This window comes from Triticum urartu, chromosome 5 (assembly GCF_003073215.2).
Source record: "Triticum urartu cultivar G1812 chromosome 5, Tu2.1, whole genome shotgun sequence".
Classification (NCBI taxonomy): Eukaryota; Viridiplantae; Streptophyta; class Magnoliopsida; order Poales; family Poaceae; genus Triticum; species Triticum urartu.
This window is the reverse complement of record NC_053026.1, coordinates 377,265,858-377,293,271: the sequence shown is the minus strand read 5'-3', so window position 1 is coordinate 377,293,271 and position 27,414 is coordinate 377,265,858. Positions and strand designations below refer to the sequence as shown.

The window sequence follows — 27,414 nt, the reverse complement described above, 5'->3', positions numbered from 1 at the left end:
CCGAGTTGATGATGATGGTGTGTCCATCATCTTGTAATATAGACCGTTTGATCTATATCTGATGGATAGGAAGTCTCTGGAATAATCTGGCATGGTGGCTGCTACTAGCGCCGTCCATCCCCATGCCCCCACCCAGTCCGACCACCAGTCACCACCACGCCCCACTCCTCCTCATCTTATCTCTTATCTTTCTCGAGATATCATTTTTTCGATGAAATTCTCGAGATACCATTTTTCTGATAAAATTAAAATATCATTAGTTTTTACACATGAGATTAATCCTGCATGGATTAATCACAACATGTATTTTATTAAAAAAATGCATCTTAATGTTCCATGCAATGCACGGGCATCTTGCTAGTAGAAAAATAAAGTAAGGTGCAACACGCCTGCTCTCGTAGCCCCTTGCTGCATGCGAGATTGAACGGTCGACGCTCGCAGCGAGCCGAGGCCATGGCCGCTAGCTCCCCCTTCTTCTTAAGCTTTGCCACGGGCTGCCCAAGATCAAACTCGGTCGCCACGGTAGAGCGCTAGCCGCTACTGTCAGCTTCAACAGCAGCACTCGATCCTCCTCTTTCCTCGTTTCTCTTTCAGCGTCTGTATCTTCATTTGCTTATTGATTCCCGAAACACCATACCAGCATCAATTTTTGCCTCCCGTCCTCCACTGCAGCGGGGCCACCTTTCACCAGGTGTGTGACTTAAACGGGCCAAGGCGACTGGCCCAGGAGCCATAACACGCGGGTGCAAGCCCAAGTCGCGCAATGCTTTTGACTTAAACGGGCCAAGGCAACTGGCCCAGGAGCCATAACACGCGGGTGCAAGCCCAAGTCGCGCAATGCTTTTGACGTATAGGCAGCTGCCTACCACACCCACAAAGTCAATCCGTGCTTTATTATTAGGGATAGATAAATAATATATAATATGAATGCACTGTTTTGCACGCAAAAGATCAATTAGCAAAGGAAATATATGCTCAGGCAATAAAAATAATGGCCACACACACAAATAGGACATAACAGAAGACCACAGTAGCAGAAGATATCAACCCATAAATTGCGAGGGTTGTGATCTATTATGGATCCACTTTTGACACAATCGTGTACAACAAACTTCCCGAAATACCTGTGCCACGGACACAACATATAGATTTGCAATGAAGCAAACTACATTAACATGCCAGTCAAACTCTACTTTCTACTTTGTTGCCTAGGTGCCTGACAAGCGCATGTTAAAATACAAGACCGGGGAACAAGCATCAAATTTTGCAAAACACAAGATACTCAGTCGACCAAAATTGAGTGGACTGCACGGCAGCTGAGTTCCTCGTGTTGGTCACCGCATCTTGTAGTGTTGTGTTCTGGACACCTTGCACCTATTGCCGTTTATGGCGTATTTCAGCGTAATGTCGATGTCCCGAGGGTTCTTTTTGTTGTTTGCAACTGTCATGCTGCCCGACAGAGTCTCTCCCTCGCAGATAGTTACCACATCCTCGAGATACAGAACAGTCTGCTTCCAGTGAGTGGACTTTGATCTGGGCCCTGCAAACAGTAAATTGTGTGTACATTCATTACTACCGGATTGCTTGAAGAAAGGAGCTAGACAAGCGTACTTTGGATGATAAAAGGTGACGACAGACAAACCTGTCGAGAAGCCCATCAGCTTATGGCATTTGGTGAATGACACGTTAAAGTAAGCAACAAGAGCATGAATGAAGTCATTACGCTCTGCTACCAATTTGAACGGCACAGTAAATGATGCATCCCCAGATGACATCTTGGAAATATCCATCGTCTGAAACACGCATATCAAATAGACAAAAGGATTTAATCCGATCTGCCAATTGAACAGATATAATACAAAAACAAAAGATAACTTGGTTGAGAAGTACGCCATTACCTTCAGTAACTGACAGTTAGTGACGATCTGATTTTGATCCACAGTATCTACAAGTGGCTCCATCATTGCCTGTTTCTTAATACAGCTCATATCAAAGCCATACACATTATTCCAAACTGCAAGGGTAAAGAAACAACGCCATCAGAGAAATATAAATATGAGTTCAGGAAAACTTCTGAACACATGCTGCATGAAACTCATATGCAGATACTCCAGTGCACCATGCACCACCATACTTACATTCAATTTTGTCCTCCTTGTATTCTGCATCTTCAATTGCAGTAAGATGTAAAGAGGCTTTGTCTGGCAGGACAACACCATCATCAGCCTACACATAACAAAAAGTAATATAAGCTACAATCCCACAAAGTTCCAGTACAAAACAGCAGGTCCGAATATTCAATCAACGTTGCCTCTTGGAGTACCAAGTTAAAAGAAACAACAAAGAAGGAAATGTAAACACTTGAACCCTGTGAAGGGTCACTTACCAGCCATTTATCACGTGCAAAAAGAACAGTGTCCAACATATTCTCAAACAGGAGGAAATAACCCATCCATTCAGAGATTATGACATCTACTTTTGGGACAGGAAGCTCAATTTCTTCAACTTTCCCTTTTATTACCGTAATGACTGCAACGGAAGCACAATGTAAGTATATCACAACAAGAGATTAACATGCTATAAGAACTATCATAGAATAGATAGTAAAATGACAGGAAATCACCTTCAGAAAATCCATTTGTTTTCACAATTTCCTTTGCCATGTCCGCCATCTGTGAGCATTCAATCTGTAAATGAAAAGAACAACTCTATGTTAGGAAAATGAAAGAAGGTTAGAAGCATAGTAAGAAGTGACAATAAGTGTTCATTCAGCCAGAGTAAAATGACAAAAATAATCCCCTGCACCTCAAACTAAGGAATATCTGAAATCCCAAACTTCACAGGACAACATAGACAATCACTTTGTGTGCTTCATTTTTTTCCCTTCTTTTTTTGTGTGCATGTGTGGGTGGGGGATCAGGGGCTTGGTGTGCTATCTATTGAAATACGTACCCAGGAAAAACAAATGCAAGGCAACAGTAGGATAAACATAGGTAGGTCAATATTTTATGGCTCTTCATTACCAGAGACATGTTTTTTACATTATTTTCATGGTACTAGAATATATTGGTGGGCAAAGTTAACTATTTCATTCAGATCATAGATAGTTGGGTACACACAACTGTATGGAAGACAAGTGCTTCAGCCAATATACCAGTTTATTCAAATAATGGGCATTCATTACAATAGCTTTGGGTAACTAAATCACCATTGTAGACTTGAATTGAAAACATTAATTTAGTACACTGACCGCATAGACATGCTTAGCTCCTGCCTTCGCACAAAAAAGTGATAGGATACCGGTCCCAGCACCAACATCAAGGACTATTTTGTCCTTGAAAAGAAAGTTATTCTGGGTGATAACATTTTGATATGATCTTGTCCGAACAACATCTTTTAGCATTTCCTGCAATCAATACATGGAAAATAATTGGCACCACACATATTTGGTCGGCACATCTAAAGAGTAAAACAAGGACTATTATACAACGATGAAAAATTTAAAATTGCGAGAGAGAGAGAGGGGGGGGGGGGTGGTGTTTCATTCAGAACTGCTTACTTCATGAATACCTGCAAAACAAACACCAAGGGTAAAGTATGAGTACAAAATAAACTTATTGCAAAACAGACACTACATTTTAGACAGTTCATGGAAGTAAACACATATGACATAATAAAATAGTAAGTGATACACTCGATCCAGTAAGGAACTCAGGAACTATATAATTCGATGCTGATGATGTTTGCCAGTGCGAAACAGCATAAACATGGTAAACCCACCAATAAAAGAGCAAGACTTCAAAAGACCACCATCCTGACACTAGAACATGGCTAGACTATTAAACAGAACAAGAAAATGGCCCTTTTTCATACAATGTCACACTAAACCACAGCATAAAAAATTTAGCACCAAACAACTAGGCAGTAAACATGGGGACAAAAGGGTAACTAATACTCCCTAACAATAATAAGCACATGAAAGAAAACAAGTAGTAAGGACCACCAACCTTTACCACCACGCCATAACAAGCAACTACAATTTTTAAAATTGCAACTAATGAACAGCTTAACTAAAGGTCAAATTTTCATTCAGCAAAGCAACAACCTAAGGTCAAATTAAAAATGACGCCAACAAATATCTGGAGTATCAACAAAAGATTTCGAAGCAAGAACCAGTATAGCCTATAATGATATAATCTACCCAGAGCAATTGCAAATAAAACAATCAAAGCAAGAACCAGTATAGCCTATAATGATATAATCTACCCAGAGCAATTGCAAATAAAACAATCTCATTTTCACCAATCATCACGTTTATAGGGTGAGAATTAGTGTTTGATCCAACTGAGGGAAATCCTACAGTTCAGGTACACTAGTTGTTTCGCATGCTGCACTAGACCTGCGAAAGATCAAATCTTCGGCACCAATTTTTTCGCCAATACAACCGGACGATATAACACCTTATGCTCTCCGTAAACTAGTCAATCAAAGATTGAAAAAAAAAACCCAACGCTGGCTGTAACAGAAATCCACGGGAATCGGGCCGAGGGCGCGTACCGAAGTGGGAGTAGGAGTCGAAGTAGTAGTCGGCGCTGGTCTTGTCGTTGCCGATGACCTCCTCCCCGGGCGCGGCGGGGCCCTCCTCCACCTCCATCCCGACCTCCCCGGCCACCTCGTCGGCGTCCTCGAACCTGAGCCTGGACGCCGTCGCCTCCGCGAGGCCGCCGTTGGCGTCGCGGCTGCCGCTGCCCTTGCGCCGATCCATCTCGCCCGGCGCCGGTGGGTTTTGGGCTGGCTTGCTCGCTCGCTCGCTCTGGCGCGCCGCAAAGCAGGGGAGGCTGGGCTAGGGTAGGGTTTTGGGAGGGGAGGGAGGGACGGGACGGGAACGCGGAGGTTTTATATGGGTGGCCACCGTGGCGTAAATATCTCTCTCAGTCCGGCGTGCTGACTCCACCTTGTGTGGCTCCAACCGCAAAAGGAGTCACAGTCGGACTCCCACCTTGTGTGGCAAAATTCGGCAAAACTGCTGCCGTCGGTGACTATGGCTTGTGGCACATATTTGGAAAATAAAGTTACTCATGCATCTAAGTCTCTTCTCTATACTACTCCCTCCGTCCGGAAATATTTGTCATCAAAATGAATAAAAAAGAGATGTATCTAAATGTATTTTAGTTCTAGATACATTTTTTTGTCTATTTTGATGACAAGTATTTTCGGGCGGAGGGAGTACATATTTAAAAATACTGGAGTACTTATTTATTATTATTAGAAAAACATAATAACAGTAAGGTATTGAGAGTCTATCTTGAGATCAGTACCTTACTGCCACACCTCGTGTCTTCCATGAATTTTTATCTGATTTCTCTTCTTACGGACAGTAGTTGCATTATGAAAGAAAGAGGTATTATGGTCTCCGCGCAAACGCCAAGTTGCTCGTCTCTGTTGCAACCAATTAATTTCTGTCTAGCCTAACAAATCCCCTAACAAAACATGAACCTTCTTTTGTCGATATCTAGTATCTGCATTCATCGAGGCACAACACAACTTAGCGAGTTCTTTTTCAAAATTGTTGATTTGCTTGGCCCCTTTTAAGCCCTCTTTGACCCATGAAGATCAACATGCATCGCTTTTATGCGATCAGCTAGAGAGGGTTCAATGCCAACTAACTTTGTTTTATTCCATGCAGAGGTGACTATTTTTGTGACCGTTTCTTTCGGCATTCATCTAGCCTTGAACTTCCTTCTCCCTTCTGATTGCCAAAATTGCATCTAATTATAGTATTTTGTATCAAAGCAAAAGATCGGACGGTGATCTGAATGTAATTGCTCCTCGTTGGCAACAGACACTAGTGAAAAATTGAGCCCAACCGACTTCACACACAACCCGGTCCAATCTCTCTCTACTATCTCCTCTTCTCGAAGTGAACATATCACCTATGTACCGCATATTCTCCAAACCACAATCCACTAGATAATCCCTGAAATTTTGCATCATATGGTTTGGTCGGCCATTGCCTCCTCCTTTCTCACTTTCAGACAAGATTTCATTAAAATTATCAATCACGATCAAGGGGTGTGATATGTGGTGGTGAAGTCATTCAAGTAGCCCCAAGATAGGTGTCTTTGGTCCCATGATGGGCATTCATAGAAGCCCGTTAGGCACCGGTCCACTCCGTCCTCTCCAATGAACACGCCAATAAAATTTGGGTCAATATAATTTAAAATTGTTTCATTTATATGATTGCAAAATAGTTTAAGACCACCTCTACCATCACTCTCTACCACACCTAGGTCATCAAAGCCTAGTTTATCACGTAGATCATTTGCTTTGTTTTCTTCATTCATGTGAGCCTCCAATAGGAAGATCACATTCGCTCTCACCCGCCCTTAAAGGGCTAGGATCTCGCGATCTGCCATGGTCGAGAGCATTACCATGACAATTCCAGTCGATGTTTTTCATTTCTCCCAATGGTTCTCCACACCAGAGGTCACCGATCTTGTAGATGTGCTCTTGTCAATGGCCGATCCATCACCCATTAGCCTTTTTAGCGTTTTGTTGTGGGGTACCCGTGCCCCAATCCACCTGGATCATTAGTCTTCTTCTCCTTAAACTGGTCAACAATGTTGGTCATAACACATGGTTCAATAGGAGGGGCGACAATGACAAATTAGGATTTTCCACTTGCACACATATTGGTTCACAACTGCATTCTCCTAAGATGTTGGTTCACCACTTCATCATCTGAAGCTCCATGTTCTCATAGGATGTTTGAGATTTTCATCCTCACATATTGGTTCCCATTTGCATTCTCTTTAGGATCCGAGTTTGATACATAGGGAGGCGCACTTGAATTACCATGTGTACATAGCATTTCACTGCCAGCTTCTCATATGAAAGTTGCCATCTGGAGTTCTACCACGACCATAGCCAAGCCCAAACAAACTTGCTCCTCTCCCTCTGCCAAAATACTCGTTTGCATCATCAAACTCGTAACCCCGACCTCTGCCTCGGCCACTTCCTCTACCACGATCGCCATCTGTGAGAATGAAGTCATGACACTCCCATCTTGATTTGTCATGTTCACATCTCCACATTCTTAGTACCAATGCCCAAGGAGACCACATTTGCCATAGAAAGTGGGCAATTTTTCATATTCTACTTGGTATCGTTCTTTCCCTCGATTCTTTGTTGTGGGCACAAATCTCGTGAGTTTCTTGTTCACCTTGATTCTCGCAATTACTCGCACAAACTCGACAATAAACCTCGATGGGAGCTTGATATTGTTGGAAATATGCCCTAGAGGCAATAATAAATTGATTATTATTATATTTCCTTGTTCATGATAATCGTTTATTATCCATGCTATAATTGTATTGATAGGAAACTCAGATAGATGTGTGGATACATAGACAACACCATGTCCCTAGTAAGCCTCTAGTTGACTAGCTCGTTGATCAATAGATGGTTACGGTTTCCTGACCATGGACATTGGATGTCATCGATAACGGGATCACATCATTAGGAGAATGATGTGATGGACAAGACCCAATCCTAAGCATAGCACTAGATCGTGTAGTTCGTATGCTAAAGCTTTTCTAATGTCAAGTATCATTTCCTTAGACCATGAGATTGTGCAACTCCCGGATACCGTAGGAATGCTTTGGGTGTACCAAACGTCACAACGTAACTGGGTGGCTATAAAGGTACACTATAGGTATCTCCGAAAGTGTCTGTTGGGTTGGCACGAATCGAGACTGGGATTTGTCACTCCGTGTAAACGGAGAGGTATCTCTGGGCCCACTCGGTAGGACATCATCATAATGTGCACAATGTGATCAAGGAGTTGATCACGGGATGATGTGTTACGGAACGAGTAAAAGAGACTTGCCGGTAACGAGATTGAACAAGGTATCGGGATACCGACGATCGAATCTCGGGCAAGTATCGTACCGCTAGACAAAGGGAATTGTATACGGGATTGATTAAGTCCTTGACATCGTGGTTCATCCGATGAGATCATCGTGGAACATGTGGGAGCCAACATGGGTATCCAGATCCCGCTGTTGGTTATTGACCGGAGAGTCATCTCGGTCATGTCTGCATGTCTCCCGAACCCGTAGGGTCTACACACTTAAGGTTCGGTGACGCTAGGGTTATAGAGATATTAGTATGCGGTAACCCGAAAGTTGTTCGGAGTCCCGGATGAGATCCCGGACATCAGGAGGAGTTCCGGAATGGTCCGGAGGTAAAGAATTATATATAGGAAGTACTATTTCGGCCATCGGGACAAGTTTCGGGGTCACCGGTATTGTACCGGGACCACCGGAAGGGTCCCGGGGGTCCACCGGGTGGGGCCACCTGCCCCGGGGGCCACATGGGCTGTAGGGGGTGCGCCTTGGCCTACATGGGCCAAGGGCACCAGCCCCAAGAGGCCCATGCGCCAAGAGAAGAGAAAAAGGGGAGAGTCCTAAAAGGGGAAGGCACCTCCGAGGTGCCTTGGGGAGGATGGACTCCTCCCCCCCTTGGCCGCACCCTTCCTTGGAGGAAGGGGCAAGGGCTGCGCCTCCCCCTCTCCCTTGGCCCTATATATAGTGGGGAAAAGGAGGGCAACCATACCTAAGCCCTGGCGCCTCCCTCTCCCTCCCGTGACACATCTCCCTCCTCCCGCAGCGCTTAGCGAAGCCCTGTTGGAATCCCGCTACTTCCACCACCACGCCGTCGTGCTGTTGGATCTCCATCAACCTCTCCTCCCCCTTGCTGGATCAAGAAGGAGGAGACGTCGCTGCTCCGTACGTGTGTTGAACGCGGAGGTGCCGTCCGTTCGGCGCTAGGATCATCGGTGATTTGGATCACGACAAGTACGACTCCATCAACCCCGTTCTCTTGAACGCTTACGCGCGCGATCTACAAGGGTATGTAGATCCACTCCTCCCTCGTTGCTAGATGACTCCATAGATAGATCTTGGTGACACGTAGGAAAATTTTGAATTTCTGCTACGTTCCCCAACAGTGGCATCATGAGCTAGGTTTATGCGTAGTTTCTATGCATGAGTAGAACACAAAGTAGTTGTGGGCGTTGATTTTGTTCAATATGCTTGCTGTTACTAGTCTTATCGTGATTCGGCGACATCGTGGGATGAAGCGGCCCGGACCGACCTTACACGTACTCTTACGTGAGACAGGTTCCACCGACTGACATGCACTAGTTGCATAAGGTGGCTAGCGGGTGTCTGTCTCTCCTACTTTAGTCGGATCGGATTCGATGAAAAGGGTCCTTATGAAGGGTAAATAGCAATTGGCATATCACGTTGTGGTTTTGCGTAGGTAAGAAACGTTCTTTTTAGAAACCCATAGCAGCCACGTAAAACATGCAAACAACAATTAGAGGACGTCTAACTTGTTTTTGCAGGGTATGCTATGTGATGTGATATGGCCAAAAGGATGTGATGAATGATATATGTGATGTATGAGATTGATCATGTTCTTGTAATAGATGATCATGGAGCCCCAAGATGGAGATCAAAGGAGCTATATGATATTGGCCATATCATGTCACTATTATTTGATTGCATGTGATGTTTATCATGTTTATACATCTTATTTGCTTAGAACGACGTTAGTAAATAAGATGATCCCTCATTACAATTTCAAGAATGTGTTCTCCCCTAACTGTGCACCGTTGCTAAAGTTCGTCGTTTCGAAGCACCACGTGATGATCGGGTGTGATAGATCCTTACGTTCACATACAACGGGTGTAAGACAGTTTTACACATGCAAAACACTTAGGGTTGACTTGACGAGCCTAGCATGTGCATAGACATGGCCTCGGAACACAGAAGAGCGAAAGGTCGAGCATGAGTCGTATGGAAGATACGATCAACATGAAGATGTTCACCGATGTTGACTAGTCCGTCTCACGTGATGATCGGACACGGCCTAGTTAACTCGGATCATGTAATCGCTTAGATTACTAGAGGGATGTCTATCTGAGTGGGAGTTCATAAGATGAACTTAATTATCCTGAACATAGTCAAAAGGTCTTCGCAATTTAAGTCGTAGCTCGCGCTTCGGTTCTACTGTTTAGATATGTTCCTAGAGAAAAATTAGTTGAAAGTTGATAGTAGCAATTATGCGGACTAGGTCCGTAAACTGAGGGATTGTCCTCATTGCTTCATAGAAGGCTTATGTCCTTAATGCACCGCTCAGTGTGCTGAACCTCGAACGTCGTCTGTGGATGTTGCGAACATCTGACATACACATTTTGATAACTACGTGATAGTTCAGTTAAACGTCTTAGAGTTGAGGCACCGAAGACGGTTTTTTGAAACGTCGCGAAACATATGAGATGTTTCGAGGGCTGAAATTGGGATTTCAGGCTCGTGCCCACGTCAAGAGGTATAAGACCTCCGACGATTTTCTTAGCCTGCAAACTAGGGAGAAAAGGTCAATTGTTGAACTTGTGCTCAGATTGTCTGAGTACAACAATCGCTTGAATCGAGTAGGAGTTGATCTTCTAGATGAAATAGTGATGGTTCTCCGAAGTCATTACCACCAAGCTGCTAGAGCTTCGTGATGAACTATAATATATCAGGGACATATATGATGATCCTTGAGATATTCGCGATGTTTGACACCGCAAAAGTAGAAATCAAGAAGGAGCATCAATTGTTGATGGTTGGTGAAACCACTAGTTTCAAGAAGGGCAAGGGAACAAAGGGATACTTCATGAAATGGCAATTCAGCTGCTGCTCTAGTGAAGAAACCCAAGGTTGAACCCAAACCCGAGACTAAGTGCTTCTGTAATAAGGGGAACAGCCACTGGAGCAGAGTTACCCTAGATACTTGGTAGATGAGAAGGTTGGCAAAGTCGATAGAAGTATATTGGATATACATTGTGTTAATGTGTACTTTACTAGTACTCCTAGTAGCACCAGGGTATTAGATACCGGTTCGGTTGCTAAGTGTTAGTAACTAGAAATAAAAGCTACGGAATAAACGGAGACTAGCTAAAGGTGAGCTGACGATATGTGTTGGAAGTGTTTCCAATGTTGATATGATCAAGCATCGCACGCTCCCTCTACCATCGAGATTGGTGTTTGCGTTGAGCATAGACATGATTGGATTATGTCTATCGCAATACAGTTATTCATTTAAGGAGAATAATGGTTACTCTGTTTATTTGAATAATACCTTCAATGGTCTTACACCTAAAATGAATGGTTTATTGAATCTCGATCATAGTGATACACATGTTCGTGCCAAAAGATATAAGATAGTAATGATAGTACCACCTACTTGTGGCACTGCCACTTAAGTCATATCGGTATAAAACGCATGAAGAAGCTCCATGTTGATGGATCTTTGGACTCACTCATTTTTGAAAGGATTGAGACATGCGAACCATGTTTGTTGGTAGATATGCATGAAGAAACTCTATACAGATGGATCGTTTGGACTCACTTGATTTTGAATCACTTGAGACATGCAAATCATACCACATGGGCAAGATGACTGAAAGCCTCGTTTTCAGTAAAATGGAACTAGAAAGCAACTTGTTGGAAGTAATACATTTTGATGTGTGCGGTTCAATGAGTGCTGAGGCATGTAGTGGATATCGTTATGTTCTTACTTCACAGATGACTTGAGTAGATGTTGAGTATATTTACTTGATGAATCACGAGTCTGAATTATTGAAAGGTTCAAGTAATTTCAGGGTGAAGTTGAAAGATCGTCGTGACAAGAGGATAAAATATCTATGATATGATCATAGAGATGAATATCTGAATTACGAGTTTGGCACAGAATTAAGACATTGTGGAAATTGTTTCACAACTAATACAGCCTGGAACACCATAGTGTGATGGTGTGTCCGAACATCATAATTGCACCCTATTGGATATGATGCATACCATGATGTCTCTTATCGAATTACCACGATAGTTTATGGATTAGGCATTAGATACAACCACATTCACTTCAAAGTAGGGCACCATGTAATTCCGATGAGATGACACCATATGAACTATGGTTTAGAGAAACCTAAGCTGTCATTTCTTAAAAGTTTGGGGCTGCGACGCTTATGTGAAAAAGTTTCAGGCTGATAAGCTCGAACCCGAAGCGGATAAATGCATCTTCATAGGACACCAAAACAGTTGGGTATACCTCCTGTCTTAGATTCGAAAGCAATAAGGGATTGTTTCTAGAATCGGGTTCTTTCTCGAGGAAAAGTTTCTCTCGAAAGAATTGAGTGAGAGGATGGTGGAGACTTGATGAGGTTATTGAACCGTCTCTTCAACTAGTGTGTGGCAGGGCACAGGAAGTTGTTCCTGTGGCACCTACACCAATTGAAGTGGAAGCTTATGATAGTGATCATGAAACTTCAGATCAAGTCACTACCAAACCTCGTGGGATGACAAGGATGCGTACTACTTCAGAGTGGTACGTAATCCTGTCTTGGAAGTCATGTTGCTAGACAACAATGAACCTACGAGCTATGGAGAAGCGATGGTGGGCCCGGATTCCGATAAATGGCTCGAGGCCATAAAATCCGAGAGAGGATCCATGTATGAAAACAAAGTGTAGACTTTGGCAGAACAGCTCGATGGTCGTAAGGCTGTTGAGTGCAGATGGATTTTAAAAGGAAGACGGACAATGATGGTAAATGTCACCATTAAGAAAGCTCGACTTGTCGTTAAGAAGTTTCCGACAAGTTCAAGGAGTTGACTACGGTGAGACTTTCTCACTCGTAGCGATGCTAAGAGTCTGTTGGAATTATATTAGCGATTACTGCATTATTTATGAAATCTTGCAGATAGGATGTCAAAACATTGTTTCCTCGACGATTTTTTGAGGAAAGGTTGTATGTGATACAAACCGGAAGGTTTTGTCAATCCTGAAAGATGCTAATAAGTATGCAAAGCTCCAGCAATCCTTCTAGGGACTGGAGTAAGCATCTCGGAGTTGGAATGTATGCTTTGATAAGATGATCAAAGTTTTGGGTGTATACAAAGTTTATGAGAAACTTGTATTTCCAAAGGAGTGAGTGGGAGCACTATAGAATTTCTGATAAGTATATGTTGTTGACATATTGTGGATCAGAAATGACGTAGAATTTCTGGAAAGCATATAGGGTTATTTGGAAAGTGTTTTTCAATGGAAAGCCTGGATTAAGCTACTTGAACATTGAGCATCAAGATCTATAAGGATAGATCAAAACGCTTAATGGTACTTTCAAATGAGCACGTTCCTTGACATGATCTTGAAGGTGTTCAAGATAGATCAGTCAAAGAAGGAGTTCTTGCCTGAGTTGTAAGGTATGAAGTTAAGACTTAAAGCTTGACCACGGCAGAATAAAGAGGAAGGACGAAGGTCGTCCCCTATGCTTTTATCATAGGCTCTCTACAGTATGCTATGCTGTGTACCGCACCTGAAGTGTGCCTTGCCATGAGTCAGTCAAGGGGTACAAGAGTGATCCAAGAATGGATCACAGGACAGCGGTCAAAGTTATCCTTAGTAACTAGTGGACTAAGGATTTTTCTCGATTATGGAGGTGATAAAGAGTTCGACGTAAAGAGTTACGTCGATGCAAGCTTAACACCTATCCGGATAGCTCTGAGTAGAGATACCGGATACGTATAATGGAGCAACAATTTAGAATAGCTCCAAGTAGAACAGTTATTTGAAATGGCTCCAAATATAGCGTAGTAGCTGCATCTACAAGATGACATAGAGATTTGCGAAGTACATACGGATCTGAATGTTGCAGACCCGTTGACTAAAACCTCTCTCACAAGCAACATGATCAAACCCAGAACTCTTTGAGTGTTAATCACATAGTGATGTGAACTAGTAAACTCTTTGGATGTTGGTCACATGGCGATGTGACCTGTGAGTGTTAATCACATGGCGATGTGAACTAGATTATTGACTCTAGTGCAAGTGGGAGACTGTTGGAAATATGCCCTAGAGGCAATAATAAATTGATTATTATTATATTTCCTTGTTCATGATAATCGTTTATTATCCATGCTATAATTGTATTGATAGGAAACTCAGATAGATGTGTGGATACATAGACAACACCATGTCCCTAGTAAGCCTCTAGTTGACTAGCTCGTTGATCAATAGATGGTTACGGTTTCCTGACCATGGACATTGGATGTCATCGATAACGGGATCACATCATTAGGAGAATGATGTGATGGACAAGACCCAATCCTAAGCATAGCACTAGATCGTGTAGTTCGTATGCTAAAGCTTTTCTAATGTCAAGTATCATTTCCTTAGACCATGAGATTGTGCAACTCCCGGATACCGTAGGAATGCTTTGGGTGTACCAAACGTCACAACGTAACTGGGTGGCTATAAAGGTACACTATAGGTATCTCCGAAAGTGTCTGTTGGGTTGGCACGAATCGAGACTGGGATTTGTCACTCCGTGTAAACGGAGAGGTATCTCTGGGCCCACTCGGTAGGACATCATCATAATGTGCACAATGTGATCAAGGAGTTGATCACGGGATGATGTGTTACGGAACGAGTAAAAGAGACTTGCCGGTAACGAGATTGAACAAGGTATCGGGATACCGACGATCGAATCTCGGGTAAGTATCGTACCGCTAGACAAAGGGAATTGTATACGGGATTGATTAAGTCCTTGACATCGTGGTTCATCCGATGAGATCATCGTGGAACATGTGGGAGCCAACATGGGGATCCAGATCCCGCTGTTGGTTATTGACCGGAGAGTCATCTCGGTCATGTCTGCATGTCTCCCGAACCCGTAGGGTCTACACACTTAAGGTTCGGTGACGCTAGGGTTATAGAGATATTAGTATGCGGTAACCCGAAAGTTGTTCGGAGTCCCGGATGAGATCCCGGACGTCACAGGAGTTCCGGAATGGTCCGGAGGTAAAGAATTATATATAGGAAGTACTATTTCGGCCATCGGGACAAGTTTCGTGGTCACCGGTATTGTACCGGGACCACCGGAAGGGTCCCGGGGGTCCACCGGGTGGGGCCACCTGCCCCGGGGGCCACATGGGCTGTAGGGGGTGCGCCTTGGCCTACATGGGCCAAGGGCACCAGCCCCAAGAGGCCCATGCGCCAAGAGAAGAGAAAAAGGGGAGAGTCCTAAAAGGGGAAGGCACCTCCGAGGTGCCTTGGGGAGGATGGACTCCTCCCCCCCTTGGCCGCACCCTTCCTTGGAGGAAGGGGCAAGGGCTGCACCTCCCCCCTCTCCCTTGGCCCTATATATAGTGGGGAAAAGGAGGGCAACCATACCTAAGCCCTGGCGCCTCCCTCTCCCTCCCGTGACACATCTCCCTCCTCCCGCAGCGCTTAGCGAAGCCCTGTTGGAATCCCGCTACTTCCACCACCACGCCGTCGTGCTGTTGGATCTCCATCAACCTCTCCTCCCCCCTTGCTGGATCAAGAAGGAGGAGACGTCGCTGCTCCGTACGTGTGTTGAACGCGGAGGTGCCGTCCGTTCGGTGCTAGAATTATCGGTGATTTGGATCACGACGAGTACGACTCCATCAACCCCGTTCTCTTGAACGCTTCCGCGCGCGATCTACAAGGGTATGTAGATCCACTCCTCCCTCGTTGCTAGATGACTCCATAGATAGATCTTGGTGACACGTAGGAAAATTTTGAATTTCTGCTACGTTCCCCAACAGATATGAACCTAACTATCTTTCCCATGGGCATGCGCATCCCTTCAATGGTCGGATCCTTCACGAAATCATTTGGTAACTTATGAACCTGCCCCCGTACTGGGAGCTTGTTTAGAATCACCGGCACTAGGTTTAAAAATCATCATATTCTTCTATAAAAAGTCTAGAATCATCACATTCTTGCTCCTCTCCCTCCCGGGGGCGTTGTCGCGGAGCTTAGGTGTTTTAGGGCTTGTGTACCGTTGTACCCAGGTCTTCCTTTGTTCTCTTTTGATATCGTAGTTGCATGTGTCTCGCGTGATCCGATTTATCCTGAGATCGGCGTTGTACGAGGGCTACCCATCATTTTGTATCATTTGGCCGTGTACTATGTTTTTTTTTTGCTTTATATATAAAGCGGGGGTGAAAATCTGTTTCGAGAGATAAGAAGTGCTTGATTACTGAATAACCACGGCACCATATTCATTGCTTCTTTACAATCTCCTAAGCACCTGATTTGGACTATGAATATATTTCCATCCACTCTTCTTCATAACATTTCCTTTACTGGATTTCATGAAAAGCGCATGTCCACAAAGAGGGGGCTAGGGCTAAACCCAGGTATGGACCTTCGCGGTCGATAGCCACTTTTGCCTTCTCTAGTGGATCAGAGATTTCTTCTTCCCACACACGCTCTGCTTAGTTTTCTTCTTACGAATGCAATTTCTCCTGAAGAGCCTCGATAGAATGCCTAGCAGACCTATCCAAAAATCCAAAAACGCTTTTCTCGCCCATGTTTCTTGCCATGGTGATCAAAGTTGTGCCAGCGAAGCTGTAGCAACCCCTTCCACCCAGTTGAGAGGACCTAGGAATAGAGAAGAACCGTGGAGGAAGATTGAAGGATGAAGAAACTCTTGAAGACATACGACATGCTGCTGACGAAGGACAAGAAAACCCTAGATATTATGCCAGGGCCGTCGGTAGTAGCCGTCCCGAATCGTTTAGAGTCTCAACCTAACAAAATTAAGGATGAACAAGTTCAAATCGACTCGTTGTCACGTTGGCAAAACAAGATAATTTTTTTTCCTTCTGGTTGGTAAAGCCAAAAATGTGTTAAATTTTGCAAGAAATTTGGCCAAACATCCATCCAAACCATCCCCACCCGTCCACCCCCTCGCGTATTCCGCCGCCACGCCGCCGCGGCGCCCTTCCCGCCGTCGCGAGCCGTATCTTTCGGCAACACACACACACGAAGCCGCCCACACGCCATGGAGGAGACCGAGGCTAAGAAGCCCACCCCCGCATCCCCCCTCTTCTCCTTCTCCAACCCCAGCGCCTCCTTCGGCTTCGGGTTCGGCGCCGCGCCCGGCCCTCCCCCTCCGCCTCCGCCGCCAGCTGTCGAGGTCCTCCTCTCCGAGGTATTTCCCCTCCGCTTCATCCCTCTTCGTGCTCTTCCCGGCGCAAGGTTCGATCTCGCCTTGTTTGCCTTGCAGGAATCACCCGTCGCGGCCGGCAACTTGGAGCCTGTGGTGGTTGACGACTCCCTATCGATCTACAAGGTGCGATTCAGAAATGCCCACCTTGTGTTTGCGGAAGTGCCTCTGTCGCTCTGTAGTCCAGCAAAAACTGTAGAGTATGCTAGGATTCTGGTGTGTGAGAAAAATGCAGGCCATAATGTATTACTTGATAACTCTGCAACCCGTGTGTGACGAATGACACGATGATCGGTTGATCATTGAGCATGCAATGCAAGCATTAGGGCGGCTTTATGTTTTGGCAGCCTCGGTGCTTATTTTACTTCTGTACCATCTCTCATTTGTATGCCAGTTGAACTGCAAACACTTGAGAAATGATTAAATGCCACCACATCCATTGTGGCGTACCTGCTTTATGCTACATTGAAAGTGTAGAGCTATTGCAAGTGCGAACTGAAGTGAGGATGATAGGATCAAGATCGAGCATGCCAAATGAGTTTCTTGGGCTGTTGCAGAACTGTTTCGGGAGCTTGCTGTAGTTACTACTTGTGCTACTGCTAATAAAAACAGCCTGTTGTATGTGATGTTCAATTGTATTGAAACTTGGGACTGCAATTCTGCAAGTAAACAACAGTCAACAACATTTGACAAAAAACATCATAGTATTTTGAGACTATCTTGGTTCTTAAATGGTCAGGTACATTTGTTTTCTTAGCTATCATTCTGTCTTTTGATCTAATGGCTTGATGATCCCCATTGAAATTGTAGGTGAATTACACTGATAAATACATATCAATACTTGAAAACTCCTGATTATAAATATGTATAGTGGTTACAGATGCATCCTCCAGTCCTGTTTAATTCGTATAGGTTGTAGTCTTTTCCAGTTAGTTGGTTCTGTGACTATGAACGAATTGTATAGAATAATCATTGGCATTTTGTTCTGGACTTCTACTACATTATTGTGGGTAAATTTTACCTTTTCCCCCTGTTTTATTGGTTATGCAAATATCTCCCTGGAGTTCAGGAAATGAGGAAGCTTGCAATAACATTTTGTGTGACCTTAAATTGGAAAATATATATTCTATTTTGGTAAGCTGTGTTGTTTGTTAGTCACTGTTGTTTTAGATTAGCCTCAGTTGAGTTGGATTTCTTTTGTTAAGATTAGGGTCAGCTATCCTGTGTGTACTACATATATATACCTCATCCCGTAACAGTGGCGTACACTGCACAGTGTTCACGCATGCCAGGTGGCCCTAATCTCAGCCAACAGAATAAAGGGGTAGGAATAGTGTTTGTCATGACGTTAGAGGTGGAGTAAGATGGCAATACCTTAACAACAGGAGGTAATGATTTAATTAGATTCTGAGCAATCATAGATGGAAGTAGTTTTTTTTAGTCAGATTATATCGGCTATATAAGGACTAAAAGGAGACTTAGTTTAGCATTATTAATCAAGAAATAAGCAAAATTCTTCATTCTACCTCGGTTCTCAATGGGGCCTCACAGCCTTGCTCTGCTGTGTGGCTGACTGTTCAAGGGCGGGCGCCCTATGTCGCTCCTCGGAGCTGTACCTGAGCAGTACCTCTTCCCAACAGAAGGTTTCTTTGTATGATTAGGCTGCTGCTACAATTGAATTCACGTTGAATAGCCTTATTTTATTCTTTGCTCATCATGATCTTTGTTGGGCATGGGTATGTGAGTACGGAGAAAAAGCGAGACACTTTTGTACTATTCAGTTTTTCTGTGTTACAGGGTTATGGTTGATCAAGAAAGGATAAATTTATGAATATTGCGAGTCTGTTTGTTAATGCTCACTACATACTTGATGCTTTACCAAGGGAAGCAAGAACACAGGAAACTTCATGAAACATTGCAGGATTTTTAATATGCTAATCTTCCCACCTGTTCTCTCCCCCAACCCCAATTAAAGAAAAGGAAAACATGTTGCTTCTTTAGCCATGAAATAGTTTTCTAGGACATGCATTGACTCTTTTCTTGTGAAGTTCGGGCCAAAATGACATTGCATTGCACCCATCCACACTTGGAGCAAATATGTCATCAGGTCAACTACAGCTATTCCAAACTTATATGGAATAGTTTTATATAAAAGCTTTTCCTGTTCTTTCACCATATTCCACACGTCATTGTTAGATCCTTATGCTGGTGTAAACTAACCTGTTCTCCTCCTTCATCCTATTTATTAGGGGAGAGTTAACACCTCTGATGTTTTGGGGGTAAAAAACTCTGATTTGGTTCCAGGAAAATATGAAGGTGAAGGCTGAATGCATATTGTTATTTGCAGCATGTTTTGTCATAGTTGTGAACCTGACAATTTCCATGGGTCCTAGGGGGGTTGAAACTGTGGGAAGGATCATTGGACTTGGTGAAAACCCTAAATTCAGACATCAAAGATGATCGATTGCTTATGGAAGGCAAACACGTACTAGAGGTGGGATACTTGCTCTAAGATTATACGTATTGTCAACATTTTGTGTACACTTGGAAGTTCTGTTAAATATTTAGATCTTGTTTCTTCCGAATGTATTTGGCCTACGTTTTCTTGGTGCAGTTTCTCTCTCCTCTCTCCTCTCTCCAGCTAATAGTGTACTCTACTATGATATCTAGCTTACAATGCTACTTAAAGTCTTCGACCAATTGTTGATACAGATAATTATAAGCTGAGAAACAGTTCATTCAGATAATTCCTTACATTATCTATCTCTGTGATTCTTCAGCTAGGATGTGGACATGGCCTCCCTGGCATCTTTGCAGGTCTGAAGGTATATCAATCTGTTCTCCCCTTTGGCATTGTTTAAACAATTCCTCAACTATATCAATTTCTTAGAACTTCAAACTTTCAGGGTGCTGCTCTAGTTCACTTCCAAGATTTCAATGCTGAGGTCCTTAGGTGCCTTACCATCCCAAATGTAAAAGCTAATCTGTTCAAGGAATCATCTGAAACATCTAGGAGTGTTGGTTTTTATGCTGGTGATTGGAGTGAAATCGACAAGTTACTTCTTCGCGGAGATGCTGTCCAGGATAAAACAACCAATCTTCACACAGAAAATGAAGGGCATAGAGGCTACAATATCATCCTGATGGCTGAGACTGTGTATGCATTGGATTCACTTCCTAGTCTCTACAGGCTCATCAAGAAGGTCAACATCCGAGATCTTCCTTTACTATTTTTTTTCTTTCCATTACTCTAGTTTGCTAAATATTAATTGTTGCTCACATCTCTAAAACCTTTTGCAGTGCTTACACTACCCTAGTGGTGTAGTTTATATGGCAGGGAAAAAGCATTACTTTGGTGTAGGTGGCGGCACAAGGCAATTTCTACGCTTGGTTACAGAAGATGGTAAGAATTTGTTAGCCATCTGGTATTTATTCATGTACCTATATTTTTATCTGTAGTGGCATGCATATTTTGCACACTGATGTGATGAAAGGCTGGAGAAAAACGTCAATACTTTTTGTACAGTGGTCACGGATTTTTTAGTGTTTCTCCTCTACCAAACTACATGTTGTTTATAATGAATTTGCATGTCAAGATCTGTGCATTATTGCTTTGAAGCTGAGTATCAAGCACATGTGTTTTTTATAAGATAAGGAAGGAACTTGCATCCTGCATGTGGATTAAACTATCCTTCGTTAAATGCATCACATGACGAAACCATAGGCCAGCTGTTAACACTCAGATGCATGACTTCTTTGGATTCATGATGTGAATTTTGTGTTAAGAGTTGCATGTGTTGTGGTGTCCATGCATTTGCTTACTAGTTCCTTTCTTGTCCTTTAGGTGCCATGCAGTCGGACCTGCTTGCTGAAGTTACTGACGGATCATCCAATGTTAGGGAGGTTTGGAAATTCTCATTCAAGTAGACAAGCATGGCCTCTGTGATTGCTGTATCAGATACAAAACGTGTAGCGGGCTCCATATTGGTAGAGTGTGAGCCTTGGTTTAGCCGTATCATGGTGTTTTAATGCACTGTTAGTTCCAAGTTGATTGTTCATGAACTCTTGAGAAGTCATACAAGTACTTGAGTCCTATCTCTGAATTACTGACTCTTAAAACCGGTGTACCCTTTCCTCTGAGATGTGAATCCTCCATGATGGCCCGCCTGTACCATCTCACAACTTTGACAAAAGCAGCACTTTTTATTGCCCACGGTAGCAAAGATTCTTGGGAATTCCAGTGGCAGACAGAGCTGATTGAGTGGCGATAGCAACTGACAAGTCATCAAAAAGAGTAACAAGAAACAAAATTTGTGCCCCCATACTTTACCTCCTTTGTCCAGATGCCATGATACACACCATGCTCGCTTTCCTGGCAACCAGAGGAAATACTCCAACGTACCCCCACAAGATAATTTTGGGAGAGGTGTGGGTGAGGAAGAAGGGGCATGGATGTGAGAGGGTGGCTAGGCCCATGTGGCACGAGGAATCAAACATTAGGGCGACCTTTGTCCTCTTGTTTCATGTGTCAATGTTTCTAATTATCGGCGCCGTACGACTTTGGTCGGGGTCACTCCATGTGCAAGCTACTGCTCTATTGTCCTCCCTCAAGATGATCTGCATCTTCCTTGCTTGTAGAGTCTACTATATCTTGGCCTTGCAGGTTGCAGCCTTTCCCCTTGAGCTGCAATGATGGGGCTGCAGGACACGGGCAGCGGCCGGAGGGGCAGCTTCTTCCAGTACCAGCGGCTGGAATGCCGGGACGACGGGGCCACCCCGCGGCCCAGGCAGCGGCGGTGGCTGCCGTCTCTGACGACTGGTAAGGCGGCCTGCTCCTGCTTCTTCCATCTCAAGAAGCTCAGGTGGAGCAGGATCACTTCGGTCCTCCTGCCGAGGAAGGTCTCCGAGCCCTCCTCCTCCAAGATCCGCCATGCAAGCGTGGCGCACGCTGAGGATGCCTGCCCGAGCATCGTCTTCCTGTCGCAGTGGGGGCTGCCGGTGCTCTCTGGCCCGTCGGTGGCCGGTAACAGGGGCAAGCACTCCCGTGGGAAGGGCTACTGAGAGGCAGCAGCAGAGGCTTCTGCACATTTTCCAGGTGTCGTCTCTGTTCCTAGCGACATATGCGTGTGTATGATGTGGTATATATCTAGCTGATCCTGTAAATCGGATTGTGTTCGTTGCTCTGTGCCGGGGTAGATCTGGGATCGGGTGTACCCTGCTGATCGATCGTGTCTGTGCGAAAAAATGTAGGTCGATTTTAAGTTGATGCCAGGCATAAGTACAAGCAAGACTCACTCACAGCTGTGTCGATTGCTCTTCTCCCATGAGCCACTCTACGTTTCTGAAACGGGGGTTAGATTGATAGCCAGATAGGCACCGCCTGCAACGCATGAACCTTTGCATGTTGCCGTGGAAAGCGAACTGATTTTCGTGAAATTCCTTTTGGCTAAAAAAAAGAAGCTCAAAATGGGGTGAAAAGAATGGCACTAATGGAATGCTGTGCTTTGCGGTTTGCTTCCACTGCGGCTCTACTGCTGTTGGCCTAGGAGCGAGAAACGGTGTTCTGATTTGTGCGACCTTGAGCCGTCAACTAGATGATGGACGGTCTCCTTTACTCCACGACACCACACCTCCCCCGTTCTTTTCCCTCGAGACGCACAACTGGTGCTCGTGCTCTTAAAAAGCTACTGTACCAGTACTCACTCCGGTCCTTTTTACTATTAGAATTCTCTAAAGTCAAACTTCATAAAGTCTGACCATATTTATATGAAAAAATATCAACATCTGCCATGCTAAAATTATACAATATGAAACTTTAAGTCATGACACATCTATTGATATTGATTTCAGATTATGAATGTTGATAATTTTTTCTATAAAGTTGGTCAAACTTTACGAGGCTTGACTTCAGTCAAATCTTGTATACGAACTAAAAAGGACCGGAGGAAGTACTATGCATACAACCACGTCAAAAAAGTACTCTCTCTGTAAACAAATGTAAGAGCATTTAGATCATTACAAAAATAAGAGCGTTTAGATCACTACTTTAATGATCTAAACGCTCTTATATTTATGGGAAGTACCATCAATACAACTGATGTCTCATATTGCTGCATTTCGGATGCTCTTTGAACATAATAAGGCCATCTTCGACACTGAGCGCTTGTTTAGGAGCTTGAGCAATAAGGGAAATAGAATTTTCGCTTGTTTAGGAGTGAGGAACTCCTACTGGGCTACTTCTTCTTTTGCTTATGGATGTAGGCATCATTACAAGTTAATAAATTAGGGAAACATTCTCTGTGAGTGTTTTTCCAGCGAACGCTTCAAACTTGCCATGCCATACCAAGTTGAAAGTTGTCATGTCACAAAAAAAAGGCACAAAAATTGCCACGTTGCGTAGAGAAATTGCCATATATTCGATCGTGATCTGATGGCTTTGAGGGCGTTCACTAGGAGCCCTAAAAATTTGACGTTCCCTGGATATTGGGGTCCATCAAGAATTTCTACGCAGAGTCTGTGTAGGAGTCCCTCCCTCCAACGCTAACATCTACCCATAGATTCCTAGCGATTTTTAGAAAAATATGAAAGAAAATCGTAAGCATCTACTTCCCGAACGCATGTAGCTAAGGGCGTGTACAATGCATAGCCTCAAGGTGATGCCTCGCATGCCATGTAGGATCGGATATGACATAAAGTAGGTTTGAATAGGGAAGCGGAATCCTCTTCAGGAGGCGGGTGCTTGAAAAGAAAAAGTGTGGTCCAGTGACAAAAGCTGAAAAGGTTGAAATAAAAAGTAGAGATGCATGTGTACTAGAGTCTTTATTTTCTATTTTTTAATAAGGCCTACTAGTGTTAGCTTGCATTGGAAAGAAAAAATGAATGTAGATGCCTTATATCCATATGCCACCATTATACATGCCCTAAGCGTTTATGCTAGTATAAATCCTGGATTTTCTCTCGCATCTAGGACATCATTCGTCACCAGTGATTCTGGTGAGTGAGAGAAAAAAAGGGATGAGGTGCGGTGCCTGACGACTTGTTTTGCTTCGACGCTAGCAATTTCCCTAGTTTTGACGTGGGATCAGGGAAAAAGACTAGGATCGATGTCTTGGAGCCCATGTTAAGCGTCCGCGTTGAAGAAAGGAGTTAATGGTGTATACCGCTACTATTTTTATGTTCCCTACCCTACGTCTGGGAAATGGAAAAAAGATATAGCATTGGTATTTTCTGATAAATAAAATAGACACAATAGCTTGTAAAATATATGTACATTCATTCTGACAAAGACATGTACATACACTATTTTTATGACCACCAGACGAACGTTTAAATTAATAGTCACACAAGCACCTCATATTCTTCTGGCAATAACAACTCAAATTTGAAGAAGTTTTCCTTCCATCCGCCTCAACAGCTAGGGCAAACTTTCATCTCCAGGCTTCGTCGACAAGCTTGTGGATTCACCTCTCCATTGCCTATCCATCCGGTGGCCGGTGGCGGGGAGGGGAATCTCCGTGCCTCCGCTCCAGGTAGTAGTTTAGGTTAGGTTTTCTAGCCCTAGCTCTACGGATGGCGGCGCTTGTTCTTTGAGATTGTTCGTCGAGCTTCGATCCTCCTCAAGTCTTTGGGGATATAGGGTTAGGGTTTCTCGTCGTGCATGTGCGATGGCGAGATATGGTGTTAGTTGCTTAAGATCTATTCAAGAGTTCAACGGCGACGACTGCAACTCCAGGGTGTTAGTCCTTAGGGATACATGCATGAAGACTTCTCGACTTTCATCAATAAGGTCAAGCCGGCTTCGGTAGGGAAATGACGACAGCAACACAGAAGCAGGTTGTTCTTGCGTCGGTAATGGTCGTTCGGTGGTTTAGGAACCTCGATCAGATCTTTTTCTGAAAAAAACAGAGCTAGCAAAATACAAACACACATGATACGTCTAGTACTCTAACCAACACCTAATCATCCTTCGGGCCAGGCCAGGTTCGGACCGGGCTTAACAAAGCCCGAAGTCAATATCTCAAGCCCGAGCCCGGCCCAACCCGAAGCACATGAACAATGTTGGTTTTTAATTGAATTAATCATATTCGAGGTATTAAATCAATATCAACACAAACACACCCCTCCACACACAAAAGGAAGGTAACCAACTGAGCATGCCATCCCAGGAGGGACGACATTTAGGGCTTTATTAATACAGTTTTGCTAAAGCACATCTAGATGTGCCATAAGTATTGCACATCTAAGTCCTATATCATTGATCTTATGTTGAGATTCGTGTGAATATTTTCTTTTTCTTTCTAACTTTTTTCTTTTTACTTGATTCACTCACTTAGATGTGCAATAACTAGGGCACATCTAGATGTGCCCTAAACACACCCTTATTAATACTACTCACACCATGCTATATGTACTCCGAACGCACCGTAAAGGGCAGTTAGCAAACTCTAAAATTCTGCTAAAAAAGGCAATCTCTAGAAGAAATAAATAAGTTATAGTTGGTAAAAAGTCAACAAATTAAGTAAATACCTTAACCAGTGCAAGTACTAAATAAGTACACATATAACTCACAAATAAATACTCCTATGTAACTCCTTCCCCAGCCATCCTCTCACAACCTACATTTGCCACTCTATCTAACACCAGCACTCTCAAGTCTCAACGTACCAAGAGATCAAGAGAAACATGGAGGGGATGGAAGATGAGTCCAAGAAGAAGAGGAGGAGGAGCAAGAAGCGCGCAAGGCTCAAGTCATTCCTCCACTTCCCCAAGGCCCTCAAGAAGCTCCATGGCCATGGCCGTCCGAGCGCCAACCACAACCCATCCCCTTCCCCCTCCGCCGCCGCCGCCGCTGGCTCGTTGCTCTCCGCGTGCATGCACCCCCGGACCAACTCCTTCTCCGGCGTCCGCCAACGCCACGTCGCCGCCCGTAACCGCGACGACGACGACGACGATGAAGACGGCGCTCTTGCCGTCAACTTCCGGTCTCTCAGAGTCGGCCCGACCGCCGTTCGTGACGACGACGACGACGGCGACGATGAGGACGGCTCGTCGACGCAGGAGGATGACGGTGGCTCTGAGAGCGAGGGGGGCGGCGTCTTGGCCGGGATGGCTGCCATGAAGGTGGTCTCCGGCGGGGGCTGCGGCGTGGCCGTGGTGACGCTCTCCGTCGCGCCGTACGAGGACTTCCGGCGGTCCATGCGGGAGATGGCGGACGCGCACGCGAGGGTGGAGGCCGCCCGCGTCGGCACGCGTCCGGCGCCGGCGGTGGACTGGGACTTCATGGAGGAGCTGCTGTTCTGCTACCTCCAGCTCAACGACCGGGCGGTGCACAAGGACATACTCCGGGCGTTCACCGACACCGTCGCCGCGCTCCGGAGGCGGCGCAGGGCACCGGCACTGAAGCCGAAGAGCAGGCGGACACGGCAGCCACGGAGGGGCGCCGGAGGATCCGGCATCGACGACGACGACGACGTCGACGAAGCGGTGGACTCGAACTCGTGATCGTGTCGTGCGTACATGCTGGCAAGCATGTGTGTGTAAATTTGGTAGGCACAGCAGCTCGCCGGCCGGCGCCGCCGCCGGTCATACTGCCGTCGGGCGGCTGCACATGGACTAACCGATTAACTAACGTCCCCCACCCTCTGATCTAACATAATGGTATGTGTTTAATACGCGCGGTTTATTACGAGTTTGTTTCAGCCTTTCAGAACGTTTTTCACTCCATGTGGACTGATGTGTCAAGTTGAGTCAAGGATATTAATTCAGTAAGGATCTGTATTTGTTTTGGAAATTTATCTCTTTGTACTTTACTAGCACAAATGTCCGTGCGTTGCAACGATGGAAAAATACCAGTTCTTATGAACCGTGATTTGCTGGGGAAGGAACTATGTCAAGGAAGAATGGTCGCTGATGCAAAAAAGATGCATAATTTGATCACCACGACATAAAGCTTAGAACATGGGGTATGATTCAGAGTAAATTGATCTGATTGACAATGTTTTTCTTGGAAAAAATCGATCTATTTATCAAATATCATGATAATATAAGGAACATCAAAAGTATTAAAAATTACATCTATGTCGTGTGTTACAACATGATAAAAATTCATCGCATTCTGACACTCGTAATCCAATTATTATTGTTTCTAAAAAAAGTATAGTCAAATATTCCTAACACGAGGAAGAATTGTTTTTTGAAGCCGACATCTTTACAAAACGTCTAATTATGTATTTTTCTGTGTGGGGGATATATGCAGTGTTCAACTTGCGGCCCATGCTTCGCTAATGAGTAAACACCATAATGCTTTTGCAAAAAAAAAACATAAAATC

General features: G+C 44.3%; 4 protein-coding genes across 4 annotated transcripts; 3 read left to right on the top strand and 1 right to left on the bottom strand.

Moving 5' to 3' along the window:
• Positions 1-1,031: 1,031 nt before the first annotated feature.
• Positions 1,032-4,882, bottom strand: LOC125509144 (probable protein arginine N-methyltransferase 1). The gene is made up of 9 exons (XM_048674046.1): positions 4,558-4,882; positions 3,560-3,570; positions 3,251-3,406; positions 2,624-2,687; positions 2,387-2,529; positions 2,139-2,226; positions 1,899-2,014; positions 1,643-1,793; positions 1,032-1,540 (listed from the first exon to the last, which is right to left on the bottom strand). The coding sequence occupies exons 1-9, from the start codon at positions 4,763-4,765 to the stop codon at positions 1,335-1,337; spliced, it is 1,143 nt and encodes a 380-aa protein (XP_048530003.1). The 5' UTR covers positions 4,766-4,882; the 3' UTR covers positions 1,032-1,334.
• Positions 4,883-16,792: 11,910 nt separating this feature from the next.
• LOC125509142 (histidine protein methyltransferase 1 homolog) lies at positions 16,793-21,226 on the top strand. Its single transcript, XM_048674044.1, has 8 exons — positions 16,793-17,071; positions 17,147-17,212; positions 19,336-19,402; positions 19,480-19,580; positions 19,867-19,911; positions 19,993-20,289; positions 20,387-20,489; positions 20,931-21,226. The coding sequence occupies exons 1-8, from the start codon at positions 16,922-16,924 to the stop codon at positions 21,011-21,013; spliced, it is 912 nt and encodes a 303-aa protein (XP_048530001.1). The 5' UTR covers positions 16,793-16,921; the 3' UTR covers positions 21,014-21,226.
• Positions 21,227-21,412: 186 nt separating this feature from the next.
• LOC125509143 lies at positions 21,413-22,380 on the top strand. Its single transcript, XM_048674045.1, has one exon. The coding sequence runs from the start codon at positions 21,776-21,778 to the stop codon at positions 22,145-22,147; it is 372 nt and encodes a 123-aa protein (XP_048530002.1). The 5' UTR covers positions 21,413-21,775; the 3' UTR covers positions 22,148-22,380.
• A 3,320-nt stretch (positions 22,381-25,700) lies between these two features.
• On the top strand, positions 25,701-26,966 carry LOC125556035 (transcription repressor OFP14). Its single transcript, XM_048718836.1, has one exon. The coding sequence runs from the start codon at positions 25,769-25,771 to the stop codon at positions 26,585-26,587; it is 819 nt and encodes a 272-aa protein (XP_048574793.1). The 5' UTR covers positions 25,701-25,768; the 3' UTR covers positions 26,588-26,966.
• The last annotated feature ends 448 nt before the right edge of the window (positions 26,967-27,414 follow it).

Excerpts from the sequence above, each read along its gene's own strand:
- LOC125556035 (XM_048718836.1), top strand. The coding sequence starts at position 25,769 with ATGGAGGGGATGGAAGATGAGTCCAAGAAGAAGAGGAGGAGGAGCAAG.
- LOC125509143 (XM_048674045.1), top strand. The coding sequence starts at position 21,776 with ATGATGGGGCTGCAGGACACGGGCAGCGGCCGGAGGGGCAGCTTCTTC.
- LOC125509144 (XM_048674046.1), bottom strand. The coding sequence starts at position 4,765 with ATGGATCGGCGCAAGGGCAGCGGCAGCCGCGACGCCAACGGCGGCCTC. Across the intron at positions 2,688-3,250 it reads GAGCTAAGCATGTCTATGCG|ATTGAATGCTCACAGATGGC; the intron begins GTCAGTGTACTA and ends TTTCATTTACAG. Across the intron at positions 2,015-2,138 it reads CAAGGAGGACAAAATTGAAT|TTTGGAATAATGTGTATGGC; the intron begins GTAAGTATGGTG and ends TTACCCTTGCAG.
- LOC125509142 (XM_048674044.1), top strand. The coding sequence starts at position 16,922 with ATGGAGGAGACCGAGGCTAAGAAGCCCACCCCCGCATCCCCCCTCTTC. Across the intron at positions 20,290-20,386 it reads TCTACAGGCTCATCAAGAAG|TGCTTACACTACCCTAGTGG; the intron begins GTCAACATCCGA and ends AACCTTTTGCAG. Across the intron at positions 20,490-20,930 it reads ACGCTTGGTTACAGAAGATG|GTGCCATGCAGTCGGACCTG; the intron begins GTAAGAATTTGT and ends CTTGTCCTTTAG.